The 24,496-nt window shown below is 47.5% G+C and overlaps 1 protein-coding gene across 2 annotated transcripts in view; it reads right to left on the bottom strand.

Moving 5' to 3' along the window:
- The window catches only part of CLINT1 (clathrin interactor 1), a 565,784-nt gene that overhangs the window by 449,587 nt on the left and 91,701 nt on the right, over window positions 1-24,496 (bottom strand). For both annotated transcript variants that reach the window (XM_085617596.1, XM_085617597.1), the window contains exon 3: window positions 22,982-23,078. In XM_085617596.1, coding sequence (XP_085473722.1) covers window positions 22,982-23,078 — 97 coding nt within the window. The remainder of the gene's footprint in view (window positions 1-22,981; window positions 23,079-24,496) is intronic.

The following is a 24,496-nucleotide window of genomic DNA, read 5'->3' as shown; positions in this document are numbered from 1 at the left end:
GACCCGGCCTACACGATGGATCATCATAACGTCACTGGGTGGGTACCTCAGGGCAATATATGGAGGGGTGGCATGGGAACCTTCTGTATCCCGACATCAACCACACTCAGACTTTGGCAGGAGAGTACTAGAGAGCTGGGCTGGCACGGTAAACTTATCCAGATGACCCCCCTGTGGGAATCAAAAAAATTAGGCCTATGGAGGCTGCGCACAGGTTTCAGTAAGTGGGACATGATCGGTATTTCCAGGATAGGTGATCTCCGGAGGGGGGGGGGGGATGTAAAGGCCTTCCCGGCTTTGCAGAAGGAGTACCAAATGCCACAATCCGAAACCTTTAGTTACATTCAGCTCACTCATTCACTGAGAATGACACTAGCCAAAGGAACGGTGCTCCCAGAGACTTCCCCACTCGAAGATAGGCTACTGGACGATTGTTTGGCTACAAGGGAAATATCGATGATATATCGTAAGCTTATTAATAACCTTCCAGATCCCTAGACGCTACAGAGCAAGTGGAAGAGAGAACTGGGTGCTCTGGATGACGATGAATGTATAGAAGCCATGGCCTCTCCTAGAGAGCCGGCCAACTGTCTGCATTTTAGATTAATACAGTTAAACATACTCCACAGGGTCTATTATGCATGCACCACTCAGGTTAAAATGGGGATACTCAACTCACAGCTGTGCCCGAGGGGTTGTGGACAGGAGGGTTTCTTCTTCCATCTGCTGTGGAAGTGACCCCCCCCCCCCCCGGTTCAGCAGTATTGGGAAGAAATATTAAGAATCATGACGGAAGTTTATAATGTGGCTGAGAGTAAAATCGCCCGAAAGGGTGGCTGTTCAGATCTCACAAACGGGGGGGCGTCTGTGGGTAACACCTGGATTCACGATCGCTAAACATAATATAGCAAAGAAATGGAGAGTGGTGGAGGCCCCGGCGTTGAGGGAATGGAAGACTGAGTTAGATTGGTGTATGCAGGCGGAAAGAACGATTTATGAGCGAGGAGGATGCCCCCAAAAATGGACAAAGATCTTGGAGAAATGGAATAGCTATTGGGGTATACTATGGGACCCATTGATTTTTACATGATCGGGAGGACGAATTACTTTAATTGGGAGGGGTGTGAGAGGGGGGGGGGTGCGAACCATGTTGAGGGAAAGAGAAACAGAAATTGAACAATTATCATTAGATGATGATTATGACAAATCTGGTTTGTCGGTGGATTGTCTGTCTACTTTGCTTTATGTACCCTGTAAACCCAGATGGCGTGTTTCAATAAAAAGATGTATTTAAAAAAAAAAATGACGTACCACGTAAAAAACAAACTATGTGAGAATGAAAAAGTCACTGTAGCCTGCAGTGAAGTTGAAAGGCATCAGCAAATCTTGGTACACCTCTCTGCATACAGCGAGGAATTCTGCTACCGCCTTTCCCAAAAATGTTATACTTTTATTACCAACAGATTAGAACACAAAGACAAACGCTGCCAAATACGATGGAGATCAACCCATCCACAGATGCAAATGATAGCTTTTCAGGTTGAAGTAGCTCGGTTTCTTTTTTATTTGTCTGCCTGATTTCTCCACTTCGACCTTAAAGATCTCTCCTTTGAAATGTGAGCTGCAGTGTGCCCCCTGTGCGGAAATGGACTACTGTTTGCGAGGCCGCTCAAGGTGTGCACCTTAAAGGGAACAGCTTAGCTAAGTATCTACAATTTTAGACGCAAACACCTTTTGAATTTTAAAAAATTACATTCTTTGTGTAGAAAATAGATCGTTGAAGCTGTTGTTTTCAAGGTTGTGTCTCTACAAAGAATACCGGACAAAGACAAAAACCCATGGTTCAGCGAAGCCCTGAATGAAAAGAGACGCAAACTTAGATCAATGAAACGGAAATGGAGACAACATCCTCCCCCCCCACCATCTTGAACTCCGCAGGAAATCTAGACACTCCTACCATAAAAGCATTCTACAATCAAAAAAAGACTTTTTCAGATCATAACTAGACAGGGCTAAGAATAGACCAAAGAGAATCTTCGAAATTCTGAGACAACAATCTAACAAATTGTCCAAATCCGTACTCTTAACATCGAAATCACAGCTGAGCAGTGAAGAATTCTCCTCATTTTTCACAACAAAAAGGAACTCCCTCCAAATCGAGCTTAGTGTGGCGGCAATTAACTCAGTCACCCCAAAGATCATGCAATCTGATAATTCTGTAATACATGAGCTACCACTGCCCAAAAGTAACTCTCAAGGGTCTACATTCAAACTATACGATCTGAATGACATCACTACTATCCTAGCAACTACCAAACTCAACAACCACTTCGATAACCCTGTCCCCTCAAATTGCATACCCCACCTCCACCATATCATCGCACCTCTCTGGACCAAAATCATCAATGCCTCACTAGCACATGGTCACATACCGGATTGTGGGAAGACGGGGCAAGTCACCCCTATCCTAAAAAAAACTGCAGCTAACACCGCCGACTCCAACAACTTCTGACCAATAACCAACATTCCCATGCTAGCTAAAGTCTTGGAAAAATGTGTACAGCAACAACTGAACCAACACATCTTGAACTTCAATCTACTGAACATCCACCAATCGGGTTTCAGACCTGGTCATTGCACAGAAACAGCCATCCTGCACATAGTAGACAATGCCCTCCAAGCTCTTGATCGCTACGAAACCTGCCTACTAGTACTACTCGACCTCTCATGAGCCTTTGATACGGTCAATCATGACAAACTACTAAGAAGACTAGAATACAGGATGGGCTTATCTGGGAAAGTCCTTCAATGGTTCAAATCCTTCCTGGAAAACAGAACACAATCGTACATGATCAACAAAAAGCTTTCCGCTGCCTCGCCTAACCTACTAGGAGTTCCACAAGGCTCTACCCTATCCCCTGCGCTATTCAACCTATATGTCGAACCACTTACCGAGCTATTACAGCAGGCAAACATCTCCTTCACATGTACGCGGACGACACCCAACTGTACATCAAGATCTTCTCCATAGAAGAGATAAAGACAATTAATCTAGCTCTTGAAAAGACCGTCCAATGGTTATCGACCAACTTCCTCAAGCTAAACTCACAAAAAACTGAATTTCTTCGAATCTCCCCTCCTAATAACTCCACGGAGACAAAGGAATGGATCAAAATGATCACTGCTCTGAACTGCAAACCGACTCTGGTGGATTTCACCATATCACTTGGAATCACACTAGATAAGAACGTTAACATGCAAAGTCATATCAACGTGTTGGCTAAAAACGCCCGCTTTCACCTCAGTTATCTCAGAAAAATGAAGCTATTCGTCGAGAACTCGGACCTCAAAACTGCAGTTCAGTCCTTAGTTAGACTTCCCAAAATCTCAACCGCCCGCTAATAGTTTGCCTCAATGCTGCAGCAAGACTCAGAACAGGATCCAGGAAATACGACCACATATCACCGCACCTGAAGGCACTCAACTGGCTACCCTATGAAGCTCGAATCCACCTAAAGATGCTTGCATCACTCACAAGGCGCTACACCACAAAACCCCCCGGTACCTAGCACAAAAACGTACCTTATCGGGAGGAAACAAGACACTCTAGGAGTGCAGAAAATCTACTTCTGAAACCCTCACGTTTCAACAAGACCAAAACCTCCAACAGAGCATTCTCCTGAGCAGCGCCAAGAATATGGAACTTGCTTCCGTCATACATCAGAAAAATCTCCTCTACTCCTCGCTTCAAAAAGGAAGCTAAATTATTCTTGATGAGGAAATTCATACCCTAATTCTGCACAATCATGACCTCAGCTATACAACCTCCTTACTACCTCTACTTTCGAGTGACTGAGATCGCGAAGCTAAAACCTACACGAACCTGTTTTTATTGCTCAGAACAATTCTCAATGTTGCTATCCATCCGTACCCATTTCCAATATCCTGTTACTTTTATGCTATGTTTTTGGATACAATGTTTTTCACTTTTGTCTTTCACTAACTGTTCTCACCTTGCTCTTTATGTAAAGCGCTCCGATACCCTACCTTGGATCTGGTTCGTGCTATAGAAAACTCTTAAAAATAAATAAATGGTGCAGCTAATAAAGGGAACTTATTGGAATTAGAAAGGTTATTTTGTGTACCTCATGCATAGACTGTAGCTAAAACAATGGATAATGCCATAGACAGTCACATTATGCGATGCTGTGAAGTTTCCAGCATAATTATGGATTTAACACACGCCACAGGATTTGCAGATTTTATTTTCTGTGTGATTTTGCAGCAAAAAGTTTTTAACACAAAACAAACAAAATCATGCTGCCACAGAATGTGCCTCATAATTTGCCTTGTCTTGCAGCATAATTTAGATAACACGGATGCATAATTCAGTCCTTCAGGGCCACATAATCCTAGTAGTTCTGACAATGTTACAGAGTTGCAGATTGGTTTGGGGGCAATTGTGTAGACGAAAGCCTATTTCAACAGGGGTTCATGGCGTTCATATTTCATGGGTCAAAGTGAAATATGGGTTTTATGCTTTTGGCATAGATTCAGATATATTACCTAGCGGCAATCACAACTTGGTAGTTACAATTAGGACCGCGTTTCCATAGAACATTGAGTTTTTGGTTTGCTAATAACTTGGACACTGTTTGAAGAAGCTTCACAAAACTTTCCAAACAAAAGAGTCATCCACCTCAGCCCCTTTGTGAAAAGTTTGAAGGTGAGCCATCAAGCAAGGGTGAGAAAAGGGGAAAGGGCCCCAAAATGTGTTTACCCATTCATTTTTGCAAAGGAACTTTAGCCACAGCTACAGACAAAACGGCTAAACAAAATTACACCAAATTAGACAAGAAGTTAGATTGTGGTCCTGAAAGTGAATTTTTTGTGATTTGCTGTAAATCTGCAGAGTGGTTTTTTGAGAAACGAAGGTTCAAAATATTTGTAGTTTTCATGCTGCAGAGTCGCCGCAGATCTAAGAGATCAAAAAAATAAAATCTAGAGCCTAGGTTTTAAATGCCCCGCCCACGTACATCTCTTTATGGTATAATGTTGCATGACTGATGCAAAGTACAGGGAAGACAATAATGACAAACATGTGCAGAGAAAGCTGTGGGGTAAAAACCAGAAGCGCATACCTCAGAAAGCTGCCCTGCCTCCCATTAAAACCTCACTCGTCCATTGGGTGCTCGTTAAATGCACAAGAGAGATTATTTTCCTTCGTGCCATCCCTTTGCCTCTCTTGACACTTTTGAAGCTTGTCTCATCATTCTTCGATAAACATTTATCACGGCCTGCAGATGCAGTAATATTATCTTTCGGGGATTACTATCAAACAGGAATTTATAACCTAATGGTTTTAAACGATTCCTGCTAAACAGTACTATTGAAAGCTATATCAGAGAGAGGACGGGGGGTGGGGGGGGGGGGTGGGGGGGGTTGAGTTATGCCACATGAAAAGTGGGGGGAAAGGGGCATCACGATGAGAAATGATAATAGTTTGTGTAAGAGGTCTGGGTGGGAGAGTAAGGGAGTGTAGCGTGACAGGAAGCAAAGGCAACAAGCAGGAAGGGGTGGCAAATGGTGTGCACTTTCACGGCCGCTTTGATGTTCTCAGTGGCCGCGCGGCTCACTGAGGACATCAAAGCGGCCGTGAAAGTGATCACGCAGTGCTTTTCAGGCTGCCAAATGGTGCGCGCGCCCGGCGCACATGCACTGTATTTGGAGGCCTGAAAAGCACCCGTTTGCACTTCCAGATCCCCCTTTAACAAAAGCTCTCGCGAGAGTAGCGCTAAAGCGCTGTCTCAGGCGAGACCTAAAAAACCTCCCCTTAAGGCCCCGGAAGAAGGGGGCCATTCATTGCTCGGAGAAATGGTTGCACGCCCCATTCATTGCTCGGAGAAATGGTTGCACGCCCCCCTCCCCTTAATTAAAAACATATGGCCCAAGAGAGGGGCTCTCCTGACCCTGCAAAGGTTCGGGGGAGGGGTATGGTTAAGGGGGGGCACTCACACCCCATCCCCCAATAAAAAAATACAGCCCTAGGCAATTAGGTCCCCAGGGCCTGCAAAGGCATGGAAGGGAGTCCCGCACCCGCTCCCCAATAAATTTAAACAAGCACTGGCATTGTCGATAGATCTTGGCAATCGGTGAGCTATAGATGGTGGCAATGTTAATGCATCTGTGTATATTAATAAAACCAGCCCCAGAGCCGTACACAAATCCATTAACATTGACAATGCCCATAGCTCTCAGATTGCAGAGGCCTACTGGCTTTGTTGTTTTACTGATGCTTTGAAACCCAACGATAAGACAGTAGCAGTTGCACAGGATAGGAGGAATATTTAGATCTGCAACCAACTAAGGGAATAGATCGGCAAAACGTTGTTTGTTATTGGCTGCCTTGTTGCTCCACTCCCTATAGCTGCTCCCACTAAAAGCAGGATGCAGTGGATGTGACTAGTATAAAACAAGGGGCTTTTTTTTGCTAAATAAATCCCCTAACCTGTCAACAATAACTGGCCAAAATTGTAAAGGACGGCCAACAGAAGGAGTAGTTTCTTTTCTGTAACTCCAGTTCTGTAGTAGGGGTATCTCTGTTATAGTCATAATCTAGTGAATAGTCCCGCCCATGTGCGTGGACCCCGGAGCAATAAAAAATAATCTCTAAAGGTGACAAATCATGCAGACCTGCATACACCTTTAAGAGAGAATTTAATTTAAAGACAGATAATGCAGCCTATACCCACAGGCTACACTGTCCAGTACTTCAACTAGAATTCCACCAACATCCACAAACAGCACTGTCTGTCCAGCTTTTCTCCACATAGGAAAAAACCCTGCCTCTACCAGCAAAAGCCTCTGGAATGATAGAGAGGAAGGAGTGGACAGACAAGCCCCATAGGCTTCCATTATGTGGCTTAGAACAGGATACTGTGCCTTTAAGAAAACTTTCCAGATTTCCAGAACTTTCCCCAGTATCCCAGAATGCCCAACAGGTCCCTTTTACTTTCAGTTCTTTTTGAAGGCGTAGCACGCCAGACCTGTAGCATTCTTCACATGAATAATTATCTCTCCACCGGGGAGGAGGGCGGGCGCTTAGGACTATAACAGAGATACCCCTACTACAGAACTGGAGTTACAGAAAAGAAACTACTCCTTCTGTAGTAGGGGATCTCTGTGTATAGTCATAATCTAGTGAATAGAATGGCAAGCCCATCCCCACACAACAACAGCGGTGGAGAACACACAAGACAATACCACTACTGTGCGAACAAATTCTGCAGCGAAGCCTGCCCAACCTGAGCATCTGCCCTGGCATCCGAGTCCAGACAGTAATGCGCAGCAAAGGTATGGACCGACTTCCAAGTGGCCGCCTTGCAGATTTCCGCAATAGGAACATTACGCAGCAAAGCAGTCGTGGCAGCTTTGCCCCTGGTGGAATGAGCCTTAGGTTTACCCCCTAAGGTCTTATTAGCCTTTTGATAACACAATTGTATGCAGGACACGATCCACCGAGAGATGGACTGCTTAGAGGTCGCGAGACCGGTCCCGACTGATCCATAATTAATAAACAATTGGTCTGACCTACGAATATCCTTGGTCTTATCAAGGTAAAATTTCAACACCCTCCGAACATCCAGGGAATGGAGAGACCTTTCCGCTGGTGAGGAGGGATTCTGAAAGAACGTAGGCAAAGTTATGGTCTGGTTGATATGAAAATCAGATACAACCTTAGGAAGAAATCTAGGGTGAGTACGCATCACAACCTTAGCAGCATGAAATACAGTATAAGGTTCTTGACAACATAACGCCTGAAGTTCACTCACCCTACGGGCCGATGTAATGGCCACTAGGAACGCCGCCTTCCAGGAAAGGTGCTGCAATGAAGCCTTGTGAATGGGCTCAAAAGGCTCCTTCATCAGTCTGGACAGCACCACATTCAAGTCCCAGGAAGGCGAGGGAAGTCTGACGGGAGGAAACACTTTCTTCAAACCTTCCAAAAAATCCTTGACCACAGGGATCTGAAAGAGGGAAGTCTGTGAAGGGCATTTCCTGTAAGCAGTCAAAGCAGCCAGATGAACCTTAATGGAATGGAAATTAAGGCCAGACTGCGCCAAATGTAAAAGGTACGGAAGGATGACATCTTCCTTACATGTTGTAGGATCAAAGTTCTTGGACTTACACCACATACAGAACCTCTTCCACTTATAGGCATAGGATGTCCTAGTGGAAGGTCGTTTAGACTCCTTCAGTATGTCCATACAATCTTCTGGTAGATTCAGATGGCCATATTGCACTATTTCAGGAGCCATGCCGCCAAACTCAAAGACGAGAGGTTGGGGTGCACCATCCGCCCCCCGAACTTCGTGAGAAGGTCCAGCCTGCACGGCAACCGTCTGTGAGGAAGGAGAGACTGGTGAAGTAGGTCCGTGAACCACCACTGCCTGGGCCATTCCGGGGCGATCAGGATCATCCGCGCCCTGGACTGGGACAGCTTGATGAGCACTGCCGGAATCAGGGGAATGGGTGGAAAAGCGTACAGAAAGCTGTTCGACCAATCGATCCATAACGCATTCCCCAGCGTCCCCCGCTGGTAGTACCTGGATGCGAAGTCTCGGCATTTGCTGTTTTCGGCGGTGGCGAACAGATCTACGTCTGGAGTCCCCCACCTTGCGAAGACTTCTCCTAGTACTTCGTCGTTTATGACCCATTTGTGGTTTTCCTGAATCAGCCTGCTCAAGGCATCCGCCTGAGCATTCTGTACCCCTGGCAGATGCGTGGCCGTAATCGTCAGTCCTCAGGCCAGAAGCCAGTGCCAGATCGCCTGCGCCTCCTGCGACAGAGTGCGCAATCTCGACCCCCCCTGCTTGTTGAGGTAATACATCGTGGTTGTATTGTCCGTCTGTATCAGTTGGTCTGGAAGGACGGAAGGAAGGCCTTCAGTGCCAGGAAGACAGATCTGAGTTCCAGGAAATTGATGTGGTACGTCGATTCCAAAGGAGACCACTTTCCTTGAATCTGCAAGTCCCCGGAATGCGCTCCCCAGCCTTGGAGAGACGCATCCGTCACGACACTCTTCGTGGGAATGTCCTTGTGGAAGGGAACCCCCCTGAGGAGGTTTTCCGCCGAACACCACCACTTCAGAGACTGAAGAGCATGTAGAGACAGTCGTATCTTGTCGTCCCAAGAACCTGTCCTCTGATCCCACTGATCCTCCAAGCACTCCTGCAGTGGTCTCATGTGTAGCCGTGCGTGAGGCGTGAGGAAGATACAGGAGGCCATCGATCCCAGTAGCGAAGACACCTTCCTCACTGTCGTCGATGGAGCAGTCCTGAGGTCCTGAGCCTTCCGAAGGAGTGATAACCGTCTCTCCTCCGAAGGAGACACGCTTGCTGACCGCGTATCGATGGAGGCTCCCAGGTACTGTATGCACTGGACCGGAGTCGGGACCGACTTGGACATGTTGACATGGAACCCCAGCTTGTGCAAGAGAGCGCACGTCCACCGGAAGTGTTCTTGCGCTTCCGCGAAGGATGATGCCTTGATCAGCCAATCGTCCAGATACGGGTAGACAAACACCTTGTTTCTCCGCAGGTGTGCCGCCACCACTGCCATGCACTTCGAGAAGGTCCTGGGCGCAGACTTTAGCCCGAATGGCAGTACTGTGTATTGATAGTGATTGGCGCCGACTTGGAATCGCAGGAACTTCCTGTGCTTCCGTGCGATGGGCACATGGAAGTACGCATCCTGTAGATCTATGGCACAGAGCCAGTCTCCCCGTTGCAGCGGAGGGTAAATCTGATGCAACGATAGCATGCGAAACTTCTCTCTGCTAATCCATTTGTTTGCCTGTCGCAAATCCAGAATGGGCCTGAACTCGTTCTTGTACTTCTTGCGAACGAGGAAGAACCGAGAGTACAGACCTCTTCCCCTTTGAGACAGAGGTACCTCTTCTACCGCCTTCTTTCTCACCAAGATGTCTGCCTCCGCCTGGAGCTCTCGCAGCTGAAACTGAGAGCCTACCGGCGGAATCGCTCGAGGCGGGCTGATAAACCGAAGACTGTATCCATTGCAAACAATATTCAGCACCCACTTGTCCTGAGTAATTTTTCTCCACTCTGCCGGAAAAAGTTGAATGCTTCCCCCCACTGGAGTGGGTAACGGTGGAGGGGGAAGTAGTCGCTCAGGGCCGAGACCCGGCCGGGCCCTTGGTAGTGGTAGCCGCCTGCTGGCCGCCTCTACCCCTCTGGCGTTTCTGGAAGGGCTTCCGGAACTGCTGCTGTTGATGCTGCTACTGTCCCGAACCCTGCCCGCGTCCTCTGCCCGTAGACCCGAACCGCCTCTGGAACGGGCGCTTCTTCTTTTCGGCCTTTTCCAACCCGACGGCCGTCAGGGTCTCCGCCTCCGCCTTCATGCGGGCCATCTCATCATCCGCATGTTTTCCAAACAGGGTTTCCCCCGAGAAGGGCAGGTTGGCTACTCTGTGCTGAGCCTCCGGCTTGAGCGACGTCAGGCGCAGCCAAGAGTGACGCCTCTGATGGACACCATGACAGTAGGAGTGCACCGCCAACAAGGAGACATCCGCTGCCGCACTGATGACCTGGTTCGACACCAGCATGCCTTCTCGCACCGTTTCCAGGAAGTCCTCCTTCCGGTCCCGGGGCAGCAGGTCCGCATACTGTTGGAGGGACTCCCACAGGGCCCGGTCGTAACGCCCCAACAGTGCCCCGGCACTTGCCGCCTTCATGGTGGTAGACGCGGTCCCACACACCTTCCTGCCCGCCGAGTCCAGCCAGCGGCTTTCCTTGTCGGGCGGGACCGTCGATGAAGGGGCAGTCGCATGCTGCTTCCTCGCCACCGTCACGATGACAGAGTCCAGTTTCGGGTCCATCCGTAAAAAAGCCGGGTCCGAGTCCGGGGCCCGATACTTTTTCGTGAACCGTGAGGGGCGGATTTCGTCACCGCGGGGGTGAGGAACAACTCCAACGCGGGTTCCACCAGTCCCGGCACTAGAGGCAGCAGAGGGCGAGACAGGTGTTTTTTGTGCAGCGTCTCGAATATCACGGACGTCGTGGGCGTCGGTACCGTCACCGAGATGCCCAACTTGGCTGCCCCCCGCAGCAGCACCTCCTGGAAGGAGACCAGATCATCCACCGGAGACACCCTAGTCCCCGGGGAGTCCGACAGCGTCGGCGAGAAGTCCCTGGCCGAGGACCGCGTGCGCAACCTGGACCTGCGCCTCCTATGGCACCGTCCCGATGTCGACGACGATGACCTCCTACGGCTCCGCGACCTTCTCCTCCTGTCGGAGCGGGAGCGCGACCTCCTCGGCTTCGGCCTGTCCGACGGTCTAGCCGGGCCCGGCGACCGTGGGTGACGCGGCCTCGGCGGAGTCGGGTACCTGGGCAGGGAGACCGACCTCGGTGGAACTGCAGGTGGCCCCAACGGCGTGCGAGGTGGTACAGAACGCGGAGGGGGAGGTGGAGGTGGCGACACCGGCCGTGGTGGTGGCGGTGGAGGCGGTGTTGGCGGTGGTGGAGGAGTCGGTGGCTGTGGTGGCGGCGGCGGTGGTGGTGGTGGCGTAGGGTTCCAAGGAGGTGTATACACCACGGAGTACTCCGATCCCGGCGACTCGGTTCCCCTCTTACTCCTGGCGCCAGGGCTCCCCCTGCACCGCCTCGACGTCGAGCGTCTTCCCGACGGCGACCGCCGCCTTCTCGACGTCGATCGCCGCCTTCTCGACGTCGATCGCCGCCTTCTCGACGTCGATCGCCTTCTCGACGTCGATCGCCTTCTCGACGTCGATCGCCTTCTCGACGTCGATCGCCTTCTCGACGTCGATCGCCTTCTCGGCGCCGATCGCCTTCTCGGCGCCGATCGCCTTCTCGACGTCGATCGCCTTCTCGGCGCCGATCGCCTTCTCGGCGCCGATCGCCTTCTCGACGTCGATCGCCTTCTCGACGCCGATCGCCTTCTCGACGCCGATCGCCTTCTCGACGCCGATCGCCTTCTCGACGCCGATCGCCTTCTCGACGCCGATCGCCTTCTCGACGTCGATCGTCTTCTCGACGCCGATCGCCTTCTCGACGTCGATCGTCTTCTCGACGCCGATCGCCTTCTCGACGCTGATCGCCCTCGACGGCGAGCGCCTTCTCGACGGCGAGCGCCTTCTCGACGGCGATAGTCCTCGACGGGGATCGTCCTCGACGGGGATCGTCTTCTCGACGGCGATAGTCTTCTCGACGGCGATCGCTTCGACGGCGACCGTCGCCTCTTCGCCGACGGCGAGCGGCGCTCCCCCGTTGACGGCGAGCGCCGACGCCGGGCCTGATCTCGCCGTCGATGGCTCGACGGCGTCGTCGCAGAAGATGCCGATGTCGACGGCGGCCTGTTCAGCTCCCTCGACGTCGATCGTCGACGCCGCTTCTCCCCAGAGCCCTGGGGAGATGGCGAACAGACCGTAGTCATCCTCCTCGACGCCGTCGTCGACGCCCTCGACGTCGACGGGGAGAGGGGACGCTTGCTGGTCTTCCTGCCCCTGGGGAGCCCCCCAGAGGCCTCAGCATGGGCAGAATCAGCCCCTCCAGACCCACCTCGTGCCTTCAGCTTTCTGTCCTCCAGGACCTGGAGCCTGATCTTCTTCCTCTCTCTCAGGGTCCTGGCTGAAAAGGATTTGCAGATCTCACAATGCTCAGGCACGTGGGACTGGGGAAGGCAGACTATACACACCCTGTGTGTGTCTGACTTAATCTTTTTTCTTCCACAATCAGGACACTTGTCGAACAAGCCAGTCATTCTGATAACACCAGAAGGAAAAAGGACTTTCTAACACTTGAAATTAACCAATAACCCTGGAAAAGGGAGAGCTCAATGCTCCAGGGTCCTGCTAGCAGGAGCCGGAAAAAAGAACTGAAAGTAAAAGGGACCTGCTGGGCATTCTGGGATACTGGGGAAAGTTCTGGAAATCTGGAAAGTTTTCTTAAAGGCACAGTATCCTGTTCTAAGCCACATAATGGCAGCCTATGGGGCTTGTCTGTCCACTCCTTCCTCTCTATCATTCCAGAGGCTTTTGCTGGTAGATGCAGGGTTTTTTCCTATGTGGAGAAAAGCTGGACAGACAGTGCTGTTTGTGGATGTTGGTGGAATTCTAGTTGAAGTACTGGACAGTGTAGCCTGTGGGTATAGGCTGCATTATCTGTCTTTAAATTAAATTCTCTCTTAAAGGTGTATGCAGGTCTGCATGATTTGTCACCTTTAGAGATTATTTTTTATTGCTCCGGGGTCCACGCACATGGGCGGGACTATTCACTAGATTATGACTATACACAGAGATCCCCTACTACAGAATCAAAGCTAGTGTTGTTTAAAATAAGAGCACTTGTAATGTTGCCTGTCCCTAATCTGGGCGCTTGTTTTACACATGTGCAGTGCACAGGGGGGGGTTTCTTAGTCTTTGCTGGTGGGGGAATATGGCGGGGGAATGTCAGGCGCGGGTGGGAGAAGAGGGTAGCACTAGGAGCGGTGAAAGAACTGCTGCTCTGTGTGTGTGGCCAGCACATTACTCCGGCACTCACCAAACAAAGCTGAAGCATGAAGCTTAATAAGAGGAAAGGCAAAACCTCTATATAGGCTTCCCTGCTCTTGGATATGACTGCTACGGGAGTGCTGCTGCTGTTCCTCCGCTGGGCAGCCAGTGCGGGAGGTAAGAGGTGCTGTGCCTGTCTGACGGGGTGTTAGACATAGAATCAACATACGGCCTCCACTGGCGTTCTGCATGTGCTTTTGGAATTGGTCTTGGATATAGTGGCGACATCACATGGCAGCATCGCTGATGAGGTGCACGCACCACACGGACACGCATATATAACGCATGGTCGACCAAGGTGTGTAACCCTTCAGATGCTGGGGAAATGTGTTCCATGATAACAAAAAGGGAAAACTAAACCACGCAGGTTTGCCCGATTGTTGCCTCTGAGAACAGAGCAAGTAAAAAAAACATTTTTTAATTCAAATAAATAAAAAACACAGGAGCGCTTGTGAAAAGTGCTCTTCAAGAAATAAAAAAGTAGTCCCGAAACAATGCTCTAAAATGTCCGCTGCATATGTTTAGGAGTTGGTCGCTGCTCTCGGGGAGGGATAAACTCTGAAAGAGTCATGACATATGAATGCCATGGACAAACGGGGAGAACAAATAGAGCGATGGTGCGTGCAATTCGGAAGCTTATGGGTAGGCTGAAGTCCACAAAGTAGATAAACATGTTTATTTTCTAGACAGCGCATGCTAGCTTGCTAGAGCAGAGACCTAAAAAAGGGTATCGTGGGTGGGACAGGAGCCGCCCAGTGCCCCATAATGTCTTGCAAGGGCTTTAAAAAATATATATTTTCTGAGCTTGGTGATGCCCCTAGAATAGGGAGGGCACCACGAGGGGAACCCTTTGTTTTAATGCTTTTGGGGGCTGCAAAGCCCCACAGCAACATAAAAATAAAAAACAGCTAGTGGGCATCACATCCATGGACCCCGAGAACTTACCATATTTTTTTAAGCACTTCTAGGTGGAGATATATGCTCTTCGGCTGGAGCTTGTGGTTTTAATGATTGCATTTTATGAGGCGAAACTTTTTAAAAGAAAGTCTCAGAAACTTTTTTTTTTGTTTTAATAAATAAAACTATGGTATCAATTTATTTTAAAAACTTACACCCACAGAATGTAATATGGAAAGCTATGCAAGAAGAAAGTCAGACTTGTTTTAATTAAAATTTTAGTAAACATTTTTATAATAACATCAATAAACCTTGCATTGTGTGAATTAATAAAATATGCATTACCTCAATATTGGTGATTTTGGGAGAAAGGATGATAGATCTGCTTTAGGTGTATTGATATGCTCACCCCTTGATAAAGCCAATAGGCTAAATTTTTATATGTTAGCGTTGTGACTCTCTGACAAAGTCAGTAAGTCTGCCTGAGGGTGGGAGGGATCTATGAGACCAATCACACGCTCCGCTTACCAAAAGACTGTGTGAGGTGTAGGGTTGGCTGCTCGCAGGCTAGGCCTGCGTTCAATCACGCGCTGCACACCCAGCCATGCGTGACGGTTGTTGGCTGCCTGTGGGTGGTTAGATGCAATGCCTGGCCTCAGACCGCACGCTGCGGCCAGCCCCACGCAGCGAATGCCAAAAGGCATTGGCTTTACGCATGGTAATAAATATATCTTTATGCAAAAAAAAAAGGGGAGAAATTCACTGGAAAAAACAAAGGTTAAAGTAACATTATAGTTAGATGAAAATTTAGGTGACAACGTTACGTTTGAAACTATAAAAAACTGAAATTCACCAGTTAGTTATCTCAAGTAATTATAACTTGTGCCCTACAGTAACTATAACTTGCGCACTCGCCAAGCACAACTAATTACCCTACATATTACTTCACTTATGACATTCTATAACATCATTGAAAACGTCACTCCAACATTTGAAAAGACATCAGGGCACAAGTCAGGGGTACACGCAGTTATACGGCGTCCACCCACTCTTTTCACAGGGCGGACGCCCCCCATCAAGTAGTTGGGCCCCACAGAAATATGCTGAATTTGTCCCAGTGTAATTTTCAGACACCGGGATACGTTCAGCAGCGCCTGTACATTGTCTGCTTTCCATTCCCAGCATCAACGTGCAGGCAGCAATTACTTTTTTTGTTTACCTACAGCTGGTACGAAGTTAAGGGGCCATCAGGCCTTCTTTTGTTTGAATATCCTGACTGGAGCCGGCCTGGAACCTCCCACTTAAAAGTAAATGCAACGGCGGGGAAACAAAGGCACACAGCTTGTTATCTCTTCAAAGGTACTTAAGGAAGTCATGCTTTTGCCTTTGTTCAGTCCCTGTATACAAGAGATGCATGCACTGTAAGAATGTCAGATGTGTTGGTCTGTATCAGTATTTGCACAAATAACAGTTTCAATACCACTATTTTATTTCTTTTATAGCACTACGCCATACAGTGCAGGGTGTCAGAGTTCTTTACGTAACGTACACATAACACTGACAATAAATAATGTACATGTGTAAATCAATGCACAAGTTGAGTTACATGAGATAGAGTTAAAAGGTGTAAGAGTCACATGTCCTTCATAGCTCCAGTTGCTATATTACAAGGATTACAATTTATGAACTGCAGGTAACAAAAAGATCTGTGTTGAAAGCAGTAACCCAATTACCTATCTACATAAAATAAAAATCTGTTATCTGTATGTTACATGATGTGCTTTGCAGAAGGCACATGAACTTATACTACTTTGATTTACATCTGGGACTCAACAAAAACACAAGTCTCTCCAACAAATGTGTTAAACTCCAGTGTTATCTCACCATTATTACTATTCCCTGAGATTTACTGGGCACCTTTACAGCAGGTGCCTTAACCCAATCAAACATTTTAAAATGTAGACTTTGCAACTAATTAAGCATAACAGATCTGCTGCCATGCTTCTCTTTATTGCCAATTTCTTTGTGGCAGGGTTTAAAAAAATAAACGTATTAGTTGAGGCCCAGATTTTGCGTTGGGATGAAGCCAATTTTTCGGCACAAACCGACACCAAATCTCAATTGTTAAATCTCATAATGTGCTTAAATGTACTCATTATATACCTGATAAACGTGTGTGAGGTCTCAATATCTGATGTCACTTCCTGTGAGGTCACATGCTATGTCACACGTCGTGACATCATGTGCTGTGATTGCACACGTCATGATTTCACTTGCATTCTGCCGAACCTGGTTAGTCCCTCCACTTCGTTTTTAGGACTTGTGCCCTGGACATCATTGATGACAAGACTGTGCATAGAGGGGCGTGAGTTATAGTTACTTGACGGTCAACTACAACTGGTGAATTTCACTTTTTTTAAATATTTAAAATGTTACGTTGTCACTGGATTTTTTACCTATATTATTGCTTTAACCTTTGTTTTTTTTCCCCAGCATGAAAATATACATATCTCTCTCCCAGGCAGTCTGGAGAGAGTATCACACCTTCCCGGACCTGGAGGGCTTTGCTCTGGAATTCGCTGCTCTCAACCTACACTAGAATGATGACGACTTTTAACGCAGGAGAGTTGCTGAAATCTGGCTCTTTAACGAACTATTATCTTGACTCCGTTAATGCCTGTATGATTTTTTAGGCAACCTGAGCGTCCTTAAATGGAAAGCACGACCCTTTACTAGCTTCCAAATTACAACCAAAACTCAACAATATCAGTTATAATAACTTACCGGCATGAAAGGAGCCGTTCTGAGATTTGTGCCAAAATTTTACAAGAATCAATCCAAGAAAGGGGCATTGGGGCCTTGGTCTTCACATTTGTTAATTTCATGCCCTTACCGACCCCTCTGCCCAACAAACTCTTCATGTAAATACATTTCAACGTGTGTCCCAGAATGACAAATGATTCACAATTATTCTATGAAAGCTGCAGTTCAAAACATATTTAACAATTAAAACATTGCAGTTATGCTCAGGCATCCAGTTTTAAAAAGAACGAATATAGGAATTGCCAGCCTGCGAAGGGCAGCCTCGTCTCACTGCAGTGTAAAAGTAACTACAGTTTGATCCTTTATCACAAATTGAAGGTCGGGACCTTGAGGTTTATTTGAAGCTCCTCCACATTTAGATCAGGACATGGTTGGCTTTTCAAGCACTTCCTTCTCCAACGACATTGCCAGAGCGCTATTAAATCAAGAGAAGTAGTATTTTCAAACAAACGTGATAAAACTCTTTCATGAGTGAACCTGGAGCACCTCGGTAGCTGACAAAGCATGCACATATGTAAAGGACTGCACAGAGAAATCCTGTTCACAAGTGGGAGAAAGCAAGAAGGGGTCGGAGTCAAGTGGGCAAGCAACCCTCAGATGCATTACTGTTACTGGAGATATTTTAGACAATACCATAATAGGAATAGTTTAACATATCTGAAACCCTACGCCATCCCTCAACAACATGATGAGTTACTTCAAGTGTCTGGAAATGCACCCTGCTCCTCATTCTCGCCGTTCACATTCACCCTGCACTCACAGACGATCACGCCGCACTCACAGGCGACCACCCCGCACTCACAAGCGACCACCCCGCACTCACAAGCGACCACCCCGCACTCACAAGCGACCACCCCGCACTTATGCTACTCATCATGAACTCACACCGTTCTCCCTCCACTTACCCTGCGGTCACATGAGCACACCGCTCATTCTGCACTCAGTGATCACTCTGCAATCACAATGCACTTGCGCTGTTCACCCTGTACCTCAGCCTGCAATCACACGCGCGCGCTACTCACTCTGCACTCATGTGACACTTTACTCACCTGTCCCCCTCACTGCTCACTCTGCAATCTCACTCAAACAAGCCCATAACTAACCATGCATTCATTCGTCCCACTCTGCACTTACATCCGCACCCAAATTCATATGGTCACCTCACTCACCCTGGAATCACTCCGCTCACCCTACTCTCACACTGTTGCATCGCTCAGTGTGCACTAACATGGGCACTCCTGCCACCCATACAGCGCAGAGGAATAATGTGCCTGCTACAAAGAACGTGTACCATGCAGATCACAGAACTGAGTGTGAGTAAATTACGAGTAGCCCTATATAAAAATGAAATTTTGTCAGCAAGGGGCTAGAGAAAGAGGAGATGCATTGTTGGCGAGTGGTAGTGAGGGAATTCATGGAGAAGGAGGAAATGAGGGAGGGGGCACAAAAGACTGTTGCACCATGTGCGACCAGTGCTAGGGCCAGCCCGGGCTGGAAGTCTTAGCCCCCCCGAAGTCCGGGTCTAGTTGCGCCCCTGCAAACAACCTATCAAACACTAGTGCCGTTTGCTACGTAATCTCTCCACCAGTGTCTCTCGCATGGCACTACGTAAAGTCTCTCCCTCTTTTCCTCACCTTGCAGTCCGCATGTACACTCTGAACAAGATGTTATTCACCATATAAACGTCTCAGTGATACCCACCTTGCATCTCTGTTCCTGACTTAATACTCAACTTGTAAACGCTCCACCTCGGGCACTCCGCTTGCGCTCACCATGTACTTAGTGTGACCAGACGTCTCGGTTTTCCCGGACGGTCCGGGTTTTTCATGAAGTGTCCTCGTGTCCCGACACTTTCCTCCAAACTGAATAAATGTCCCGGTTTTTAGATAGCGGCTGGGATGAGCACAGAAATGTCCCGGTTTTTGAGTAGTGGCTGAGTGGGCACTTGTGTTAAAAAGATGTGCGCATCTGGATGTCACTCCAGATGAAGGTGTTGTGGGAAGGGAAATCCTTTAAAAAGAGACATTTTCTCTTGGGATTTCCCTTCTCTTTCTAAAACGCAGCAAGAAAGTAATTATGCCAGCCATTGTGGCAACAGCGTGTCCGAACCGCCAGCATGACCCTGTTCACTGGAGTCAGAGGTCACTGCCTGCACCAAGTACCAGCGTCCCACCAGTGTAAACTGTAGTCCTACTTATATGTTTATCACCTGTCCCAGTTTTTAGGTCTCGCCTGAGACAGCGCTTTAGCGCTGCTCTGGCGAGACTTATAGTAAGCGACTTTTGGAAGTGGAAACGAGTGCATTTCAGGCCGCCAACTACAGTGCATGTGCTCCGGGCGCGCGCACCGTTTGGCAGCCTGAAAGCATTCGTTTACTTTCACTTTTGCGGCCGCACGCGAAAAGTGCTCACCATTTGCCAGCCTGCATTGCCCCTACCCCCTCCCTTATCCCACTTCCTGCTGTTGTTCTTGTTTAAATGTTTTACTTTTAGTTACCGATTCGAATCAGGTCTGTAACTAAAACACACACTTTTTTTTATTTTTTTTTAAAGTGGGGTGAAGTATCGTGAAAACCGGGACTTTAATGCCTACTGTGTGTGGAATCCCTGGCCACCCTGCTGTGTGCACGTCTATTACTTCGGAAAATCTCCGTAAACTGAGGCCATATGATGTAGTGGTGTTCGTGCGCCAAGCACTGCTAGATCTGTGCCATTGATCGCGTTAAAGTTCCACCCCAAATGAAATACAAATTAATTTCTTTAATTGAAGCCGGCTGGTAATTCATGGCTTCGTGTCTGTTCTTGGAGTGTTACCGAAGCGGGCGAGATGCACACGGAGTTGAAATGCGTGCACAGTAAAGTTCTCAGCGTCGCCCTCCAGCCGCTGTGTTTGTTGTGCCCGGAGCCTGAGCTGGCAGCAGCCCCGTGGGGCGCTGAGAGCCTTTCTGTGGAGCCTTTGAAAGCGCGCAGCGCCCGGTGCCAGGAGCCTCTGTCTGCCTCGGCGGCCCGGCCGCCTCCGAGCTGAGCCCTCGTGCTGGGCGAGGATTGGATTGACGGGCCCCTTTCACTGTCTCGGGCGCCTAATCTGTGGGCCCCAGGGCGCTAATCTCTCCCCGTCCTCCACGCAGGAGGAATGTGATTATATACCCCAGATACCTCCTTGGGAGCGATCACGTGCTCTACAAATGTGGGTTAACGTGCTCTACAACTGCTGTGTTTATTTCCATCTCTGCGTCTTCTACTCCAGTCAGGACCCCCTAACACTTCCACTTCCTCGACAAACAGGCACACCTTATTAAGCCACCTTTTTTAAATGCGGTTTTCTTGAAATGTGGGCATTATGAGCAGAATCTGATATATTCCTTAGTTGGAACTGCACCTTTCTATGACAGTACGGTTAGACGTCAGTGATAGAGCAGATGCAAAAACATTGCATTCTGTGCACAGGAGCCAGTGTTCGTTTGTTAATGGCACTGAACCCATATATGAGAAAAGGGTCCCATTAGGGTTCTAGACTATCTCCTTGCAATTAAGCTTTGTTGAACTGCAGCAAGTCAATCCTGCAAGCACTCCAGGAAGCATCTGTGCAGCTCGGTGCTCGGCTTGCAATGTTTTGGAAGCCAGAGCAGGTATGAAGAGAGCAAAGGTCCACTGGCAGTAACCTTCCACTACTGGTGGTGCACCTATAACCTTTCCCATGGCCGCTTTCCTCCAGTTATTTTACAGGCTGATATAAAAATCCATGTTTTTTTAAATTAAGTTCTGTTTTGAATTGTCCCTCCGGTAGGACACTTGTTTTCATGGCTTCCTTGCACTTTAAGCAGTGCAGATGATGAAGTGCCTGCTGCTAGGGTGGGTGCACGTGTGTCTGTCTGCATTTGTGTGCACTAGCAGTTGCAGGTTTTTGTTCTCCTTCACCCTTCCTGTGAATATACTGTTTTATAATTATTATTAAGCGTGAATAATTATAAATCTGTGTATGTTCGTCCATAGAAACCCCTGCTCTGACATCCTATTCTGTGGAGCTTTGTAGGCGCCTATGCATATATAGCTCCATGGCAAGGTATTGATGCAGTTGCCTGGGTGGACTGTCCAGTATGTTCATCAATAGATGCAGCCTGGCTTTAGTCAACTCAAAGTCGTTGTTTCCTTTTCTGAATTATCCTGCTTCCGATCGTGTTCACTTTTGAGAGCCGCGGGCTTGTACCTGCATTGATGGGGTGGAGTGGCTGAGCTGCTAACTTTCCAAAGTGGAGACCTGGGATGGACACCTGCCTCTGGCACTTGTGCCACTATTTTGACGCTGGGAAAATCGCTTAATCACGTTGGAAATCTGTGTGACCTAATGTAAAATCTCATGCATATATGGAAAATGACAATCGACGTACACTTAAATGATGTCCTAGTGCTCCTCAGCTAATTTGCATTATATATGTTTACATCCACACACCGTACCAATACAAACATACAATGTTTCTAGTTAAAGCAAAAGCTAAAAAAAAGCCAATCTTTATTACTCCAAGCATGACTAAATGCCTGATCCATATCAATACTGAAAACATGGTTATCTTTAGGTGCTCCACACTTCATGCGCCTAGAATGGATGGAGAAGAAACTGCTTGCAGTGCCTGCAGCCAATACGGTACGATTCCGATGCCCAGCTGTAGGAAAGCCAATGCCATCCATCGCTTGGCTGAAAAACGGCAAGGAGTTTAAAGGCGAGCATCGGATTGGGGGCATAAAGGTAAGATTCACTTACATGACAACTTTTCCACCATCTTAGCTGCCCTTGTTGCTGATTAACCAGCAGCGTAGTTGCTTCTAACACGTTTGTGTATATTTTATATGTAGTTGTATAAGTGACTTAATGCTGATGACAGACCTTTTGAAGATGTTTTGCTCACTCAAATTGGTTTCTTCTTTTCCTGTGATCTAACAACTTGTATCTGAAGTTGATTTCTCTTAATTATCCAAAATGAAGGACTCTCTTTGCCAGCAGTTGTAATTTCAGGTGTCGTTTCTAGATGTACTTGCAGCTTTGTGTTGGCAATACTTTGATTAGGTGAGTGTATGAGGGAAGGCCAGGGAAAGTTTAAAAGTGTATAGATTAATGGTGCAAATGAGAAATAGTAGATAAGATAAATGCCAAAAAGTAGTCAGTCTACCTATTTTAAAGCTGTATTAAGTGGATTACCGTAGTCGCATTGAACGGAAAAACTAGGCACAAGTCTCACGAAGATTAATTTCCTTACTCAATGTTAACTGATTGCTTCTAGATTAGGGCATAGTAAAAATTCTAGAGCTTTGCAAAAAATTAATTGGTTGGAATCACCATGGTAAAATGAGCATTTGCAATGCAATAGGTCTCACATTTGCTAGAGTTTAAGCTATTGGCATTATAAATGACAATGCCTTTTATTTATCTGTTTTGAAAACCAACACATAAATAAAAGGCATTCTCATTTACAATGCCAGTAGCTCAAACTCTCGCAAATGCGACACCTATTGCATTGCAAATGCTTGTTTTTTGGGGAATCTGGTCACCCTACATGTACTCTGTCTCCCATCTGAAAGTGACGCCCGCCAGGTCGCCTTGTAAACTTCCTGCCACCGATCCTCAAGCGCATTCACTATGTCATCTTCCCACCTATGTTCCTCCCATGGCACTCACCTTGTATACTCTCCGCCAGTTCTTCCGATTGTCCTTCAACATTCGCGTCCAGAGCATGTTCATCAGCTCCGGAAACTGCTCGTACATGAAGGTGGCCCTGGAAAGAAAGCACGAAATGTTAACTGAACTGTGGTGTCAGTACCTGATCGGCCAAGCATTTACCGCTAGATGGCAGTGTCAAACCGAGTAAAAAAGCAAAATAAGTTGCAAGCACAGAAATGCCTAAAAGAATGATTTAAGAGGAAAACGGACGAGAGAACTCGGTCACAGTTTACTTTAGCAGCATAGACACGAACACAGGAGTTTCGCGTCAATCTCACCGACAAAAAAGCGTACCAGGGCAGGCTCAATCGAGAGCCACCCTGTAGAACACCGAATGACTTCTGTCTCGTGACTGTCTCTGTTGAATACAGGTTAAGACTGCAGTTATCTTCACGGCGCACAAGACCAGCAGTCAAAATGTATTTAAACAAACAAAAAGATGGGAACTGTGATTCTGAGAGCAATTGGGGCAAAAGGTGAAGGCCGTGGACAAAAGGAACAAAATATTATGCGACTACATAGTTTCCCTTCCGCCTTCAGGTAGCTGAATATAAAATAACACCTCCAATGAAAAAGAAATTCAAGTGGTAACACCCTTACATTACCTCTTAAAAAGAATGAATCTTTGTAAGCTTCAAGTGACTCCATCAATTAAAGACAATACCGGCAAGCAAGCAGCCTTTTATCGGCAGATTAATCAAACGAACACATTTACATTTCTTCCAGGTAGCTGGCACCTTGGCAAGAAGGCTCGTTTCTTGTTTAGTGGTCATCCCTCCCCTGGGATTACAGCACTGGAGGCTCACTCCCTTCTTTCAATTTCAGCTGAAGCATCTCAAGTGCCTTAACTGTCCCAGAACTGTTGTCGTAACAAAAAGTAGAGGACGCGTTTTATTAGAATTAAGAAGTATGGGCACGTCGTGTGCCACAGAGCCCACCCACCTCGACCTACGCACAAGACCCTCAGTTCCCTGCAAGACAGAGGGCAACGGTTCTCTCAGAAACCCAGGGCTACTATATCTTCTCAGGGAAATAAAGCTAAAGTCTTCCTCTCCAGGAAATCGTTAACAAGCATTGTCAAAGTCAACAAGTCTGGGTTTAATATGTAACACATGCACAAAACATGAGGGAGTCAGCAGGAGTGGACAGAGAGGGCTATAGTTGAATAGTAGCCCCTCCTGCAGTCTAATGCAAGCACTTGAGTAGAGGCAAAATGATACATCCAAAGAGCCTATAGCATTAAGTGACAGATGAATACTACCTTAGGCCGAGTCAAGACATGAGTAACCAAGTCTCAACCCAATGGCTGAAAGAGGTTTGCAAAGAAAGCCAATGATTGGGACAGGCAAAAGCCCACACCAGGAGCATTGTTAGCTACAGGTCTATTTGACAGCTGCACTGCCAAAACCCAGAATTAAAAAGTGACAACCCAAGTGCTTACTTTAAACTTCTGTCTTGACTTCTCCACCACTG

The sequence above is a fragment of the Triturus cristatus genome, chromosome 7 (assembly GCF_964204655.1).
Source record: "Triturus cristatus chromosome 7, aTriCri1.1, whole genome shotgun sequence".
Classification (NCBI taxonomy): domain Eukaryota; kingdom Metazoa; phylum Chordata; class Amphibia; order Caudata; family Salamandridae; genus Triturus; species Triturus cristatus.
Note: the sequence above shows the minus strand (reverse complement) of the source record. Positions and strands in the feature narration are given on the sequence as shown.